The 18,351-nt window shown below is 36.7% G+C and overlaps 1 protein-coding gene across 1 annotated transcript; it reads right to left on the bottom strand.

The window, feature by feature from the left end:
• Positions 1–2,272: 2,272 nt before the first annotated feature.
• On the bottom strand, positions 2,273–15,789 carry vsx2 (visual system homeobox 2; the record flags this gene model as incomplete). The annotated part of the gene is given in 6 exon segments (NM_001291264.1): positions 2,273–2,863; positions 3,759–4,468; positions 5,469–5,649; positions 10,057–10,180; positions 13,838–13,919; positions 15,291–15,789. Coding segments are annotated over 5 exon segments (1,137 nt in total). The 3' UTR covers positions 2,273–2,863; positions 3,759–4,118.
• Positions 15,790–18,351: the final 2,562 nt, after the last annotated feature.

The raw sequence follows: 18,351 nt of genomic DNA, 5'->3' as shown, positions 1-18,351 counted from the left end.
AAAAGAAACTATACAAAGGCATTTTCAATTTGATATTTTTTACGTAATAATATAAAGTTAATATAATAAAAATGTTCATATGAGCCTTATTTTGTATTAAAGCAGTAAGGCAGTTTCATGATGAATGGAACAACAAAACGAAAAAATAAAATTAGGCAATGAGGAAAAACAAACAATGCAGAACTAGACTAGAGATTGGTCAAAAGTACAAAGAAGCAAAACACAAAAGAAACGCGAGGTAGAAGAGCTAGGGAACTAGATTTAATACTGGGCTGGGGTGAACAGGAAACAAGGGGTATATATACTGGTGAGAGCAGGTGTGAGTAATCTAGAAGCTCGGCGAGCTGGAACACCGAAGCATCACGTGATTAGAAATGTCTGGGAGGTCTGGTGCAGGTGAATGCTGGGACTTGGAGTCTTTAGTGTGTAAACTAGGGTCCATGGCAGGCAGACTGACAATGTCAGGACTGACAGTTACTAAAAAAGGGCATGGACAACTCATCTAGGAGCTTGCAAAAGAACTCAACATATGAAGAACTGCAGGTCTCTGTAAATAAAATCCAGAGTTAATCCACCTAATATTGATTATTTCTGAACTCTTAAAACTTTATGAATATGAACTTGTTTTATTTGCATTATTTGAGGTCTGAAAGCTCTGCATCTTTTTTTTTGTTATTTCAGTCATTTCTCATTTTCTGTAAATAAATGCTCTAAATGAGAATATTTTTATTTGTAATTTGGGAGAAATGTTGTCTGTAGTTTATAGAATAAAACAACAATGTTCATTTTACTCAAACATAAACCTATAAATAGCAAAATCAGAGAAACTGATTAAGAAACCCCATCACTGTGACCTTCACAATGAGCTGTGAAGGTGCTTAGTAGACCAACAACATGCTAAACTGCACATGTGATGCACATCAAGCACCAACTGTATAGATAAATATAGATAGATAGATAAAATGTTATTCATCCCCAGGGAAATTGCAGAAGACAGTCTCTTTATTCACAGTCAGGTCTGAAGCATCTGACATGATGCCTCCAGTCTGCAGCACCCTATACTGCCTGGAGAACAGGAGCATATAAATTTGGACCATCAAGCCATCAATCTTCTCATCTGCTTCTTCCTGGTGGGAGTCATTGAGGGTCCAGAGTCTAAACAGAATTATTCAGCACAATCGACAGAAATACCTGGATATTCTGCAGGAACCACATACATGCTTTCAATAACACTTTCACAGGTAGCGTCATTTTAGCATAGCCAAAGACGGATCCTATACTCCACATTAACAATGACCAGATTGGAAATTTAAGTACCAGTCTAAAATATTAGGTAAACTGACGCTCATGCAGCTTTGCCATCAAGCTGCCGGCGCTCAAAGGGAGCACAATTGGCCCTGCTCCCTCCGGGTGGGTAGATGGCGCTTTCTCCGCACATCAGTCCTAAGGTGATGTCTGCAGCACAGGTCGTCTGTGAGCTGATGTATCAGAACCGAGTCGCTGCACTTTTCTCCGAGAAAAAGAAGCTGTTGTATTTTCAACTTTCATTACTTAACTTACAGTTTTTTGTTTGTTACTGTTTCCCTTTGCCATGTATGTCATCGCTGTCCAATGAAAAACAAGTATCTCCATTTTTGTTGATATTTCGTTTACTATATCATTTGAACAAACAAACTGTCCGATACATTGTGCCAAACTTTCTTGTTAAACAGACCAATAGAAATACTTAAAATGACCTGAAATAACTTATTTTTACATTGACTTCCATTGAAAGTTTAGACTGTCTCTCCTGTAAAGTAGCTGTTTTGAAGGAACTTGTTTTTCATTGGACAGCGACAATATGTGTATGTAAAACTGATTTTGCTTTACTTCATTGAAATAGAAAGGTTTAAAGTACTATGTACATGTTGATATGGTTTCACAACATACCATTTACTCTCCAGTCCATACAGTCAATGTACGGAAAATCAGATAATACAAGGCCAATTATTTTTCTTGAAAATACCAATATTAGAAAAATATAAATAATAAAAAGTCAACAGAAATAAGCATAAATACAAAACTAATGCACAGAAAATTGTTTTTATATATTATGCTTAGGTGTCTAAAGGTTCTGCACAGTATTGTATGTACACATTAGTGCTAAAATACATACCATAATTATAAAAACACTATCTTGCTGACATTTACCTGCTGATCCAGAAGATTGAAGTGTTCCTCTTCTGATTACATTCTTCTAATCACAATTCAAACAAAACTGAAAGCACAGCTCAACAGTTCAGATTTTTTTTAATAATCTGATCAACATTTTACATTTTGCACCAAAAACCCCACATAAGACTACAGTACATTAAAGTATAGTTCAAACAATACTGTAGCAAGCTATCTTTATTTACAATATATACAGCATTACATTCTAATACAACCAACCACTGAGTCTGAGTGCTTTTAAAAAGAAAGATACTGTACAAACATCAGAGGAAATGCACCGAATGTACAATATTATTACTTTAGGCTACTTTAAAACAGTCTTCATAAAGTATAAATGAAGAACACTCTGTCGGTATTGTTGTACGACTGTACGGCTGATGTCATCATCCTGAATGACATCAAATGTCATCATTCAATTGTCAGAGTCATCATACTGAGAGATCCTACTGTTAACGCCTGCTGTTAATCATGACGTTTCACACTAACTGGCAATACAAATAAACAGTAGGGTGCCATGCTTTGCGTATTTCAGCATTTTAAAGTGATGCTACTATCAGTCAGTCCCAATAGCTGCAATAACATCATCAAAAAAAAACTGTGATCTAAATGAGGGCAGAACAAAAGGGCTGGTGAAGTACAGATGCAAAAAAAAGTATGGGAATCCGTTGGAATTACTTGGATTTCTGCATAAATTGATCATTAAATGTGTTCTGATCTTCATATAAGTCCCAAAAATAGACAAACACAGTCTGCTTAAACTAAAACCACACAAAATATTATATATTTGCATGGTTTTATTGAACACAACATGTTAACATTCACAGTGAGGGAGAAAAGTATGTGAACTCCTAGTCTAATGATAATCTTTTCTAAGAGCTAATGCACTAATTGGAGGCAGGATGTGATGAGATGTGATTGGATGTGTTGGTTAAAGCTGCCCTGCTCTATAAAACCACACCAGTTTTGAGTTTGCTGTTCTTAAGAAGCATTGCTTGATGTGAATCATGCCTCACACAAAAGATCAAGCTCTCAGCAGACCTACGTTCAAGAATTGTTGACTTAAAGCATGAAGCTGGAAAGGGTTATAAAAATATCTCTAAAAGTCTTGATGTTCATGTGCCCACAGTAAGACAGACGCTCTACAAATGGAGAAAGTTCAGCACTGTTGCTGCTACTCTCTCTAGGCGTGGTAAAGTCCTGTAAAGATGACTGTAAGAGCACAGCGCAGAATGATCAATGAGGTGAGGAAGAATCCTAGAGTGTCAGCTAAAGACTTACAGAAATCTCTGGCTCATGCTACCATTTCTGTTGACTAATCTACAATAAATTGAACATAAAACAAGAATAGAGTTTATAGGAGGACAACACAGAGAAGGCCACTGCTGTCCACATTTTTTTTTACTAATAACTTTAATTAATAGCTGCTGTGTTATTAGTTAAAGCAGACTGTATTTGTCTATTTTGTGTAGATAAAGATCTAGAAGAACACATTTAATGACAAAATCCAAGTATAATCCCAAAGGGTTCACATACTTTTTCTTGTAAAAAGAATGAAAAGTGACCTGGTTTGTTCAAAGGAAAAAGATGCACTCCTAAAAATGAAGGTGCCGAAAAAGGGTTCCTTGGAGAAATGCTGTAGAAGAACCACTTTTCTTTTCGTTTCCACAAGGATTCTTTCATTCAGTCGAAGGTTCTGTAAAGAATTGTTTTTAAATAGTGCAAGCATGATGGTCCTTTTGAACGTTTGAAGAACCTCAACATAATCTAAAATTTCTAACGTATACTAATGAATTAGAGCTGTATGTTCTGTACATATAAACCAAGACCCGCACTCAGAAGCCTTTATTTTAGGGAGTGCAGTTTGGACACTATGAGGCGTGAATGAGGGCATGTTTTTAAATGCATGTCTAAGGGCTCTTCTCCTCTTCTCGGGAGTCTGAACGTTCGCTGGACTTGTCCTCTGTCGCTGTGGTCTCTGTTTTGCGTTCGAGTCTCTCGCAGGACACCGTCCCCAGTACTTTGGCGCTGTGCTCCTGCGCTTTGGCCCGGAGAGCAGCGATGCTGTTCTCTCTCAGTTCCTCTTTGGACATGGGCGACTCGCTCCTCCTGTCCTCCACCTCGCTCTCGTCTGTCTTGGGATGGCTGGCTGGTGGCTGGGTGACCTCTGGTTTCCCGCTCAATGCTCCTGTCGCCGCCTCCAGTGACTTTTTGTGCATCCCTGCAAAGAGCGTTGGGGGATTCGCATTTAGAGAAGCGCCTGGAGATTGGAGACACAAAATGGCAAAAGACCATGGACCGAAGAACGGGAAGCGGGACCACTCGGGCCATGACCTGACCTCTGACCTCTGTAGAACCCTTATAATATAATATGGGTCTATAATACTGTATGGGCTTTGACCCACACTTTAATACCTCACTATCAAAATTACAGTTGTCAAAAAATTTAATACAGCTCTGGAAAAATTTAAGAGAGCACTTCAGTTTCTGAATCAGTTTCTGTGTGTTGTCTATAGGGCAGAGAGATCATCTGCAGTTAAAAGACTTTAAAAAACTGCTGCTGTTTAATCCTGCTATTAATTTTCATTTCATTTACAGCATTTATGTGACTCTTATTCAGAGTGACTTACAAGGTTATTCTTTTTACAGAGCTGGGTCATTGCAGTGTTAGGAGTCTTGCCCAAGGACTTTTATTGGTGTAGAGCAGCATTCTACAGAACTCACTGGCAGGTAGTGGTGTTATCCACTGCGCCACACCAACCACATGTGCAAAATGCAAAAGCTCTGCATATTAAACAGGATGCAGAGAGCCAAAATACAGTTGATAGTGTAATATCATCTTTCTGGCAGATTATAGCAATAGGCAAAATTAATATAATGAACATAATTTAATTAGTAGTGTACATTATTCATTTGCATTAAATAAAGATTATGATGATGTTTCTAGTTCATATAAAACTGAAACTGCCATCTAATGCATGTGTATGGACGTTAATAGAAACAGAACTGTAACTCTGTTTATTATTTAACAAGTGCATGTTGTTTACATGTTGTCTTACACAGCAAGAGAACGCTGAAACACTGAAACACTATTTTTAAGAGATACATGAATGGATATAATATATCCCAATGATCTACAAAGACTTGGTAACATACACTAACAGAAGAAATCCTGCTAAGTATAAATAATGCAAAGTAACTAAACCTGTGTGATCAGTATTTCATAATTTGTTCTTTTTTTAAGAGTTGGTATTACATACCCAGTAGCCAGGGAGCACAGGAGTCCATAATTCCATCTTTAGCAGATTTCAGGATGGACTCTGGAAGAGGGATGGAGTGACGCACCATGGCTCCATATAAGCCGTATTCTGCCATCACACTGCTGCGCCCCCAACACTTTTCCCTCTTCCTCCACTTCGCTCGACGATTCTGGAACCAGACCTGTGCACAAGATGATACCGGAGATTATAACCAAAACCGGCCACTGAAAAGCAACGTCTAATGAATTTTTTGAAAATTGGTGAATTTACAAAGTAAATATATTTTTTTAGACCGCGATTAATATATAAATTAAGACCCAAAAAAATTATTCATAATTTCTTTGTTGGAAAATAATGTGTTGTATTGGAAATCAAAACTTAGCTAGCTCTCCATTAACCTTATTTCTCTCCTTGTTAGCATAACTAACTCGCTGCTAACGTTACTATGTTAGCATGTTAGCTAGCTTGCTGCTAATGTTACTATGTTACTCTCCACTAAACTCTTCACTAACCACTAGCCTAATGTTTCTACATAACTCGCTGTTAATGTTAGTATGTTAGCTAGCTCACTGCTAACATTAGCTAGCACACCCTGACAATAATACCATATATTGAGGTGATAAGATAATGTATTGATGTCACAAGATAATATATTAAAGCCACAAAATATATATACTAAGGTCACACAATAATATAGGTAAAATCTTAAGGGCCTCATTATGTAAGCTATTGTAGACACAAAATATTAACTTGTGAAATGTATCATGTCCCCTTACAACTGAAATCTCCCACAGGACACTTGGAGTAACTGCCTGTTTTCTCTCTACTCTACTTAATAATTTTAGAAATCCTGAAGAATTAGTGGTGTAATGTCAGGCAGACAATTGATAAAAATCCTGGCCTGTTAAGGGGTTTACTCAATTTCTACCTTCATGTTTGAGAATTGTAGAATTGCTGATTGTGACTATAGTTGATAACCTTATAAACAAAAAACAGTTATTTTAATTTGCATAACCCACACTGCAGGCAAACACCAAAACCCTTTAAAGCACAGGTAGGTGGGGAAGAGCTGCATCTGTGTGCAGCTTCAGGCTGTTTAAAGGCACGAGCTGTATCAGCACCGTGTATCAGCATCAGCATCAGCCTGATTCTCTCAGCACAGCTGTTTAACCAGCATCACCTCCTCTAATCTCAGCCTAATGGGACCACGAGGGAGGGAGGGGAGGGTGTGTGCGGGAGGAGAGGAGAGGGGGATGCTAGCACTCTTTCACCAGACAGCAAATTATCCAAACCGTTTTCAAACACGTCGTCTTCTGATGATGGCCCTCATTTCATCATTTTATCATTTCATGCAGAGGCTTTTTTTCTGCGTCCAGGAGAAATTGGTTTTATCAGAGGAGAGAGAAAGAGAGAGAGAGAGAGAGAGAGAGAGAGAGAGAGGGGGATACAGAGAGAGAGACAGAGAGAGAGAGACAGAGGGAGACAAATAAAGAAAGAGAGAGAGAGAGAGAGAGAGAGAAGGCGAACCTCAGGGGGCAGGACGAGGGCTGATTGAAAAATAAGTTAATTTCAAGCCCAATCGATGGCGGACAGGCGGGCAAATATCACGGGAAATTAAAGGAGCAGGGCCCGGGGGAGCGGCGGCATTGACCCGCGCTAATCCAGCCGCTGTTAGCCGCTCTCCGCGCGCCTCCTCCAGCAGGACCGCTCTCATTTAACTAATTACAGCCGCGCGCGGAGGAGTGAGATGTTAATTTTCCTTCATCCGCTTTTATTTATTTATTTATTTCCCCGCCTCGTTATTTATTCATGGAGCGGGTCGGTAATGAGGGGAGATGAAAGGCTCTCCTGCAGACGGATGGCTCGGGTCACTCTCCAATCTCCTCCATCCTCTCAGCCTGATTAGGTCGTTAACGCCTCGAGCGCGCGCGCGCCCCGACCGCCGAATTGTTTCACATGTGCGTGTATGCGCGCGCGCTCCACAAGACGAGACGCTATCCGCGCAAAGCACGTCTGACTGAGAGATAAAGCGCGTGAGCGGATCAATACAGCTCCGCGTGAACCCGTCGTGCTCTCACACTGATCCGGATTCTTCTTTTTTTAAAATTTTTCTGAATAAAAGAGAACAGTGTAAAACTCAACAGCTCAACAGCTGATCCAACAATTCTGAAATTCTCCCAGATCTAAATCTCTCAACTCTATCAACTACTACTCCTAATATTTAAATGTTCAATAATCCTAATCTTTAAATATCCAATACTTCTAATCTTTAAATATTCAATACTCCTAATTTTTAAATATTCAATATCCTACATTTTAAATATCCAGTACTCCTCATTTTAAATATACAAAACTGCTTTAAATGTTCAATTCCCCAACTTTTAAATCTTTCCTATTCCAAATCTATAATAATCCTAAAATGTCCAATACTCCTAATGCTCCTAATGTATCCAATTCACCGAATATTTAAAACCTTAAACTCTCTAAATCTTTAATACTACAATTTCCCAAGTTAACTTCAATTGTCTAAATTTCTCAAATAAAAAAAATCTCAAATAAACTTTAAAACTATTGTTCTCTAAATCTTTAAATCTTCAATACTACTAATCTTTAAATCTTAATACTCCAAACCTTAAAATCGCAAAGACCAATACCCTACATTTTTTATTTATTTATTTATTTGTTTGCTTATTTATTCATTTTTCTTCAGTTTTTTTTTGCAATTGCTTTGATTTTTTTAATATGTAATACTAGCAAAAATACTATACTATTTCTTTACGTCTCTGCTCATTAGTTCGTTGAGAATGTTGCACAGTATTACCATAACTTTCTTTGTATGATAATAAAATTGTGTGTAATATTAAACTAGAACAAAATGTTATTAAATATTCCTCAGTTTAAACAGACAATGTTCATAATCTTTAAAAGTACAAAACCTCATTTGAAATTTTTAAATGTTCAATAAAGACACTGTAAACGACTTAAAAACACGTGTTTATGTGTATCTGGGATGTGTTTAAGCGCGGTCTTGTTCTCTTAATTAAATCCATATCAAAAGGTGAACACAACCTCTGAAACCAGATATGACCGGCTGGACGAATAGACCAGCAGGTAAAATGACGGACAGGTGAACGAACGAATAAATGAACATCAGGACGACAGAGAGACAGACAGGTAGGTCAACCTGCTGGTTTTTAGTTATGCTGGTTGGTTTAGATTTGCTCGCTGGTGTTTCAGAGTAAGGCGGAGTAAAAAAGGGGGGCGTGTTTTTAAAACGTGTGGGCGGAGTCATATATCAGCCATGCGACTAGTGAGAGAACCACTGACACAACCAGTACGCATCATAAGCCCCTCCCAGTTTATACAACCCATAAATCGTCACAGATATCTATGACAGAATATATATTTAATAATGACACGATATCTATACAGTATTCTCTAAATATATACAATTACACTAGTGACGTTTATCTGGAACAAATTATTTAACATTAGTTATTAACCTCACTAAAATGATTGTAGCTGAATGCAAAAAATTAAAATCTCCCAGCAAACCTTTAAAATCCAGTGTAAAGTAGGGTGAGTTAGTGCAGCAAAAATAGGGGTGGAGATCATTATGGAGACCAGAAGGACCATGTAGGAATGACCTGCATCTGGGAGTGTCCTTACAACACCTCACACAGCTGGATTTATTCAGACAGGAGTAGCTGTGGCCATATAATTATGACTACAAACTGCCGTTAGGTATATTTACTAAAGTGAAGCACAGCAAACACAGCAAACCTGAACAAGATTACAGTCTTATTAAATTGAAATGTTGCTTTAAAACCTGCATGAAACCTCAAAATAAGACTAAATAAAAAAAAGAAAGGTTCCTTTATTTTATATTTTCACGATAAAACTTGCAGCTTTAGTTGCAATGGGATTATTCATCCCTTTACAGTCTTGCAATGGTAATTTTTTTTAATTCATCATTTTAAATTAAATTAAATAAAATATAAACCATATATCATTCAAATAAAAGAGCATTTTAAAAATCAAAAGATGACTTTTTAGATACTGCTAGATGAACCAGAACAAATTCAGTGGAATTTCATATATAAATTAAAGACAAAGACCAGGTGTAGACTGTGTGTGTGTAATGGTGTAAAGGCTGTGTGCAAAAATTATGTGTAAATGCTAGATGTAAAAACTGTGTAAAACGTCTGTATGTAAAGGCTGTGTGTACAGACAGTGTATTAAAGGCTGTGTGCAAAGGTTTTGTGCAGAGATTTTGTAGAGATTGTAAAAGGTGTGTAAAAGCCATGTTTGTCTCAGGTGTAAAATCTATGTAATTGCTGTGTATAAAGAAAGTGGGAATTTTTTTGTGTGAAATTTGTTTATAAAAGCTGTTTGTATAAAATATGTAATAGTTATTTGTAAAAACAAAGTGTTAAGTCTGTATGTAATGGTTGGTTGTAAATTATGTGTGTAAAGGTTATTTGTAAAAATGTGTGTATAAAGTCTTGGTATAAAGTCTGGGTATAAAGACTGTTTGTTTACAGGTAAATTATAGGTAAAGGTTTGTGCAAATATTAAAAATGTGTACCTGTATTCTGTCCTCAGGGAGCTCGGTCTTCATGGCCAGCATCTCTCGGGCATAAACATCAGGATAGTGAGCTTCATTAAAGGCTTTCTCCAGCTCCTCCAGCTGATAGGAGGTGAATATTGTTCTACAAACAAAAACAAAAACTCTTCATTTAAATATGAACACATAGAACAGATATAAAAACAATATAATTTATCAAACATTTAAATGAAAACCCTTTTTGTCAAGTTGAAAGCAAAAAATCTTTAACAAAAATTTAAGCAACAATATATTTTATGTGGAGACAGCAAGAAAACATGTGGAGTAAATGTGTTAAAAATGGCTATAGAAAAAAAGACTTGAACAGCAGTAATCCTGCGATATCATCTGTGTGATAATATCCATTCGCTGGTGGTTAAACAGGCCTAAAGCATCACCATGTATTTAAAGTATGAGTCTCGGTATTTAACCGGTTTAAACTGGTAGAGTTGTGCTATAATAATAATAATAATAATAATAACAATAATAATTTAAGTTGTAACGAATTGTATGTACACTGTAAAAAATGATGTGCTGGTTTTACTTAAAAATATAGTGCAACGTTTTTGCAAGCTTGTTTTTAAGTGTTACCCACAAATCTTTTTTGATAACTTTTAATTAAAATATTAAACTGATATTACTTAATAATTTGCTTGCAAAAATGTTGCACTATGTTTTTACGTAAACCCATAGAAACATTTTTCGTCATTTTTACAAAAAAAATTACAGTGAAATTACTTAAAAATAAGGTTGCAAAAATGTTGCACCATATTTTTACGTAGAACCAACAAATATTTTTTAGTCATTTTTAACTAAAATCTTAAACTGACATTACTTAATAATAAGGTTGCAAAAATGTTGCACCATATTTTTACGTAGAACCAACAAATATTTTTTAGTCATTTTTAACTAAAATCTTAAACTGACATTACTTAATAATAAGGTTGCAAAAATGTTGCACCATATTTTTACGTAGAACCAACAAATATTTTTTTACTAATTTTTAACAAAAATCTTAAACTGGCAATACTTAATAATACGTTTGCAAAAATGTTGCACCATATTCTTAAATAAAACTAAGAAATGTTTTTTTGTCCTTTTTTCAAAAAGTCTTAATACTGACAGTACAAAAAAAATCACTTTACGCCTTCACATAAAAAAAATGTCTTTGTCCAGTGAATAAACTTAATATTAACTTAACTTAATATTGTAAGATGAACATGAGCAAGACAGCAGGTTGAGCAGCTGAACATTAAATATTTAAAAGCAGTTAAAAAAAAGTCTTAGACCCTTTCAAATGAACTCCATTTTTTTTTAACAAACAGTCTGTAATTATAGAAATACATGTGTTTTATGCTCATCTGCAAAAACTCTGTAAGTGTAGAAACAAAAATAATATTTTATCCCTTTGTCTCCCTAACCTGCAAGCCAATTACTGAAAAAAAAAGCATTTTTACAGTCAGTTGAAATAAGTAGATCAGAAAGGTGTTTGTACATAACTTTTTATATTTATTGCACATCAGAATAGAGCAGAATAAAATCCTTTAAAAAAACATTTTTTTTTATAAAAAAAAAAAGCAAAAGCAAAAAGTAAACAGTTACAGAGAGTGTCACAGGTGTGCTTCGGCACGCGTGTAAAAACACTGGCTCTGATTGGCTACCACCTCTGTCCCGCATAACTCGCCACCTGATTGGCTGAGCCCAGACCTCTTTTTTTTCTCAGGCTGAAGCCCATGGAAACGCGCATGCGCAGTTTATCGCTGTAGAACAAAGAGAAACTCCTAAAATAAACCGTTAAAGTTGATAATATTTTTTTCTAAAAGCAGTGCTCGGATATGAGGATTACTGGAGACTGGACTGATGGATGTTGTGATGTTTGGAGGGGTTCTGAAGCCCGGACTCTGAGGTACGCGCTGATATTCTCTGTTTGCGTGTGAGGGGTGTCCTGTAGTAACCCCAGGCGGATCAAAGAGCGTGTTCACAGACCGAACCGTCTAACGCACTCTTATTCAGGAACCGTACATCCGACAGTAAAACGGTTTGCAGCTCCGTAATCCTGAGAGTCAGCAGGCTGTCATTGATATATTGAGCCTGTAATTATTCATAAACACAGCCAGATATTAATTATTATATTTATCTGGCCCGCCGTCGGGCCAGGGCGTGTTAAGAGCGTGTCAAGTTCAACAGGTGTTACACCGAGAACTGTCACCTGTTTAGACCTGGAGTCACAGATCTCTATAGGTCACAGTTCATGGTGAAACACCTGTTACTACTCACTAGCCTGGGCAGGGGTCCGCTCGAATTACTGTTATTATATCATTATATAGTAACGCACTGCTTTTAATCACCAGTAACGTCAACGGCGTTGTAACGACAGGAAAAGTAATTATTTTATCCCGTTACTGACAAAATGACGTCGTTACCTAACGCCGTTACTTATAACGCTGTTATTCCCAACACTGATAATTATAGAACTAAGTGCACCAAGCTGCTCAGTGAAAAGGAGAATGTAAAAAAGGGGTTGAAGTGGCCAATCATTGTAGCTAACATGCGTTAGCCTTATAGCACGCGAACAATACTTTGATTAGCCAGCTAGACCGACTCTGATCTGGCGTTACTCACCGGGGTCTCTAATGCGGTGCACGCTAACGCTGTGTTAGCATTACGGCACGCTAAAAATAAGTTGATTAAGCCAGCTAGACCGACTCTGGTCTACTCACCGGGGTCGCTAATGCGGTGTTAGCATGACGGCCCAGCCCGGTTTGTACGCGCCCAGTGCCGGATTAGCCACCCGGGTGGTTAGCCTACGTGCTAGCTAGCTACATTTGCCCTTTCTTTCGGTTTGATGCTTGCCTATAGCTGCAGGCCAACACAGTTCACTGAAGCACCGTGTTTCTAAAACCAACTTAAACTACACAGATAACTCACAACTGTAAATATCTCAAAAATAATCAGTCACTGTGCTCTTACCCATGCAGTCCATGCTCGCTGGCTTCCAAAAGTTCTTCATCAGTGGAGATAAGTACTTGTATCAGTGCCTGGTCTCCCAAGCAGCCTTAAAATATTTAGTTAGGCGTAACAAAATCTTAACATAATACACACTAAAACTTTTGGGTTGTACTTATTTTTGTAATTAAGCAAAGTTCGAAAAGTATAATTTTAGGTAAAATCTTCTCATTATAATGAGCAAACATCACTGGGCTCAAATCATGTTGATTTTACTCAAATATTCATGCAATATTTCTCCAAATTTCTAAACAAAATAAACACACAAAATATTGGGTTGTACATACTGTTTTAATTAAGCATAGTTCAAAAAGTATAATTTTAGGTAAAATCTTCTCATATTAATGAGCAAAGTTTACTGGGCTCAAGAATCGTTTTTTGCAGTGTATGATTGTTAATATTACTACTGTTGTTGTTGTTGTTGTTGTTTTTGATGTTGTTAATAATGTTGTTGTTGCTAATGTAGTCCATAAACACACGCTGGGAATATTAGTATGTATTACTGTTAAACTCAAGAAAAATGTAGGTTTTTGACGTATTTAATTATATTTCTTTTATTTTTACTCATTGTATATAGAATTTGCTGCTCCTAAAATTTACCCTTTTTATTATTATAATACGCGTTCACATTCAGACACTCGAATTCAGTGTTTTTCAGAATTACAGAAGTTCCTGATTAGAGAGAGAGTGATGTTGGATATAATTTGAAAGTGAAGGTGTGTGTGTGTGTGTGTGTGTGCGCACGCGCGCGTATTACCTGTGCCGCCTCTTCTTGCGTTTCTTGCTCTGGCTCAGGGAGGATTTGGATAATTTCCTCTCGCTGGAGGAAACCTCAGAATCTGCTGACACAAGAGCAGAGTGATGAAGATGATGATGAAGATGATGAGAGGAAGAGGAGCAGAGAAAGACAGACAGAGAGAAGGAAGGAAGAAACAGAGAGAAAGAGAGAAGCTTTTCTGCCTTATTAAACCCGTCAACATCCATCAGCTCAAAACCTCCGCGCGCTCCGCATCACACACACACACACTGAGTTGAGTTACACACTCAATGTACATTATTATTATACTTTTCGATATAAATAATAATAACAACGATCCATATTATTTACTGTAATAACAGGTTATATCTGCTATAATAATATAAACAACATGTGATAGTTAATAATATAAAGTCTGACATATTACGATATACAGAATAGAACAACACGATAGAAATACTAACATATACAAATAAAATAACATACCGTCTTCATGGTGAAACATATATAATAATACAAAAATAAGAGGAAGAAGAAGAAGAAGAAAAAGAAAAAAGTAGAAGGCTTTACTGCTATTGTTGTATTAAAAAATACTGAATCGTACAACTACAACAATAATAAATTATATAAATAATAAATAATAAATTATTATGTAGCTATCGTAAGTCAAATTTTAATCGTAATACAAATATGCAGCCATGGCATGCGTTTTCTGAAAATATAGCATTCGTCTAAAAACACGAGTTTACTATTCTTTGCTTTCCTGCAGATAATATTATAACAATATTAAAATTCTAAGAAAAAAATATTATTTATAATTATATAGTAAAAAAATAATTCATGCTTTTCAGTTGGTCAACTTATTTCATCTTAGTAAAGCTGTTGATAGTACAATATTAAGAAGAAGAAGAAAAATAATAAGAAGATGCATTACTGCTATAGTGTTGTTAATAAATACTGAATTTAAGAACTACAACAATAATAAAAATAATAACTTATGTAGTTATATAACGTCTGTAATTCAGTCAATTTAATGGTTATACAAATATGCAGTCATGCTTTTTTAAAAAACAAATAATTTGTTTAAAAAATAACTATTAATTCATTTCCTACAGATAATATTATAAATATATTATAACAATTACTTCTTTTTTTGTTTAATAATGTAATTATTAGGAATTTTAATTTGAGTAAACGAATTTGTGTCTTGAAGTAAACGAAATTGTGTTTGTTGTTATTGCAGTGATAACACACACACACACACACAAAAAAAATATATATATATATAAATTTTCAATAAATAATTTAGGTTTCTGCAATGAATAACAATAACAACAGTTTTCTATTTATTACTAGTCCTATTTTGTGCTTGAGGCCGCAGTAGTGTGTGTGTGTGTGTGTGTGTGTGCAGCGTGTATAGTGTGTGTGTGTGTGTGTGTGTGTGTGTGTGTACCTGAGCTGGCAGACTGGCTGGTGTCCAGCTGCGCGGCTGTTTTGCTGAGGGGCGGCAGGTGGACGCTCTGCGCGTCGGACAGGACCTCCAGGAAGGCGGGCTGGCTGTAGAAGGACGGAATGGCTCCGGGACCGAGTAATCCCACCCCGACCCCCATCCCGACTCCGGCCACCGCGGCAGCTGCGGGGCCCAGTATGGAGCGCGCGGTCAGCAGGTGCGCGGCGGGGCGCGGGTCCAGCGCGGCGCGCGGGGCGCAGCACGGCTCCTTGTTGAGACCCAGGATCTCCTGGATGCCGAAGCCCGTGCAGCGCGGCTGTGCGTGCGCGCTCCCGCTCTTCCCGCTCGCGCCGTTCGCCTTAGCGCCGCTCTCCGCGAGCACGACCCCATCCTTCCCCGTCATGCTGCTGTGAGAATACACACTCTCGCTCGCTCACGCGCGCGCACGCATACACACACACACACACACACGCACACACCGGCGCTCCGCTCCCCTGTGCGCACGGAGTCACGCGCGGCGCAGCACAGCAGAGCTCTCCTCTAATTCCCCTTTTATCCCGCAGCGCGCGACCACCGGAGCCCAAACTCAGCAGCCAATCAGCAGCGAGCTCAGCGCGCGCAGCTTACACTCCATTTCATCAGGTCCAGCAGAACACATCACACACACACACACACACTTAAACACACACACACTCACAGCACAGTGCGCAGCAGCATTTACACTCTTACAATCACAGACACAACACACACACAGCGTTTATACACAGAGAGTCCAGACAGTACAGGAGTGTGTAGACAAACATTCAAGTTATTATTAGTATTATTAGTAGTTGTATCCAATAAACAAAAATATAACAGTAATAATACAACAATAATACTAATTGCAATGCATGTTATTTAGTGTGTGTAAAATGCTTTGTATTAATTATTTATTATTACTATTATCAATATACTACTACAATTAATAATAATTGTTTACATAATTTAGATTATATTACTGCTAATAAATGTTGTAACGAAATGTTTGCAATAGGTATCATTATCAACTATATATTTTTCATTTATTATACGAATAATACAGCTGTTGATGTTATAATAATATCAATAATGTTGTTTGTTTTATTAGTCTGTCGTGCAAAGTGTTTGGATAGGTAGATCTCTCAAAGTGGACAAACTTCAATGGACACGACAACAGGAGTCTGGGACATAATCAAGAGGAAGATGGATGATTTTTGCACCAGGAGTAAAGCAGCATAACGTTATCCAAAAGCAGTGTGTAAGACTGGTGGAGGAGAACATGATGCCAAGATGCATGAAAACTGTGTTTAAAAAACAGGGTTATTCCACCAAATATTTATTTCTGAACTCTTAAAACTTTATGAATATGAACTTGTTTTCTTTGCATTATTTGAGGTCTGAAAGCTCTGCATCTGTTTTTTGTTATTTCGGCCATTTTTCATTTTCTGAAAATAAATGCTCTAAATGAGAATATTTTTATTTGGAATTTGGGAGAAATGTTGTCCGTAGTTTACAGAATAAAACAACAGAAACTGAGGTGCTCTCATTTTTTCCAGAGCTGTATAACACACTCAAACACACACATTCTCTCTAGGGCTACACACTCAGGATTAAGGTCACCAGTGAATCTAAACTCAGTGCAGCCCACCAGCTCAAACCAGAACACCAAACCAGATACAGTCTGGGTAAACGAACAATCGAAAGCATCCTTTACCACCATTATTTTTAGCAGTGTTTTAGTGTAAAAAAAAAAAAACAGCCCAGTTACCTGTTAGAACACAAACACAGATAATCGATTAATAAAAATTAGTCGAATTAATAAAAAAACTCAATTAGGAACAAACAGCGATGCTTAACCAGAACAGCCCTCTCTCTCTCCTTAGCCCCTCTCACTTACGATTGATAAAGCTATTAGTGCTGATAAAAACCTTCAACCCCGGGGGATTAAACGCTACCCCGCCCAGTAAAATGACAGAGTAAGAAATCGATTGAGTCAGAAATGCTCAGGTTTAGGCTCTGGACTGGAGATGCTGATCGTTCGTCACGTTGTTTGGATACAGTGGCCATAATCACATCATCAATTGGCTGGGATTTGATTCTGCTCTGGGTAAAGCTCTAATTTTGAGACAAATCAGCTTAATTTGGTACAATTTACAACAAGAACTGGATAGATCTGGATAGATTTGGGCATCAAATTGAGATTGAATTAATCAGCTTAAATATAGAGATATAGATATTTTCTAACAGGTATATTTAATAGTGTAAAATTAAAGGAATATATGTGTTTGCTTTGAATCGTCTAAAGTATCTGATCTACACTGTGCAGAAGCGTGGCTGCAGTTTTGTTTGCTAATAGTATTAATAAGATTTTTATGAGTGATAAATAAAACTAAAATAAACCTAATAACAATGATAATAATATTTTATTTTTTATTCACATTTTGTTTTTATTGTTGTTTTTATATTTAATTGTATTTATTTTTTATTTTATATTTTATTTACATAAAATTAAACAGGCTGAACCTTTAAAGCTAATATAGAACGTGACCTGTATAAGTGGGTGTGGCTAATTATGGGAATTGTATAACTATGGCTGTTTAAATTATTTTAGACTATATGAAAAAGTAAAATTCAGACCGTTTCAATTCTGAATTTTTAGATATTAAGATTAAGATACATTTGCTCTTCCATGATGGTGGCGTTTCATCAAGAACGTTTCATTTTTAGAATTCCGTTTTGAAGTCTGTCTGAATTTCTTCTGATTTTATTAAATATAGATTTTTTTTCTCTTGCTGGCTGTACAGCTTTACACTTAGGCTTTAAGACACTCAAATGCTTTTTTAATGGTTATGATAAACGTTTGGGACAAGCTAAAAAACGTGTTTATGATGTTCTTTTAAAAACGCGTCATATTCAAAAAATACCAGCCACATAGCATTTTAAAACGAAGCTCAAATATGGAAATGTGTGAAAACATGACATAAAAGCCATGGTTTTAGCTAGTGCACTGGGATTTGTGTTCTGAGGTTTATCTTTGGGCTTAAAT

Source organism: Astyanax mexicanus, chromosome 14 (genome assembly GCF_023375975.1).
Source record: "Astyanax mexicanus isolate ESR-SI-001 chromosome 14, AstMex3_surface, whole genome shotgun sequence".
NCBI classification, from domain to species: domain Eukaryota; kingdom Metazoa; phylum Chordata; class Actinopteri; order Characiformes; family Acestrorhamphidae; genus Astyanax; species Astyanax mexicanus.
The sequence above is the reverse complement of the archived record's forward strand: the minus strand, read 5'-3'. Positions and strand labels throughout refer to the sequence as shown.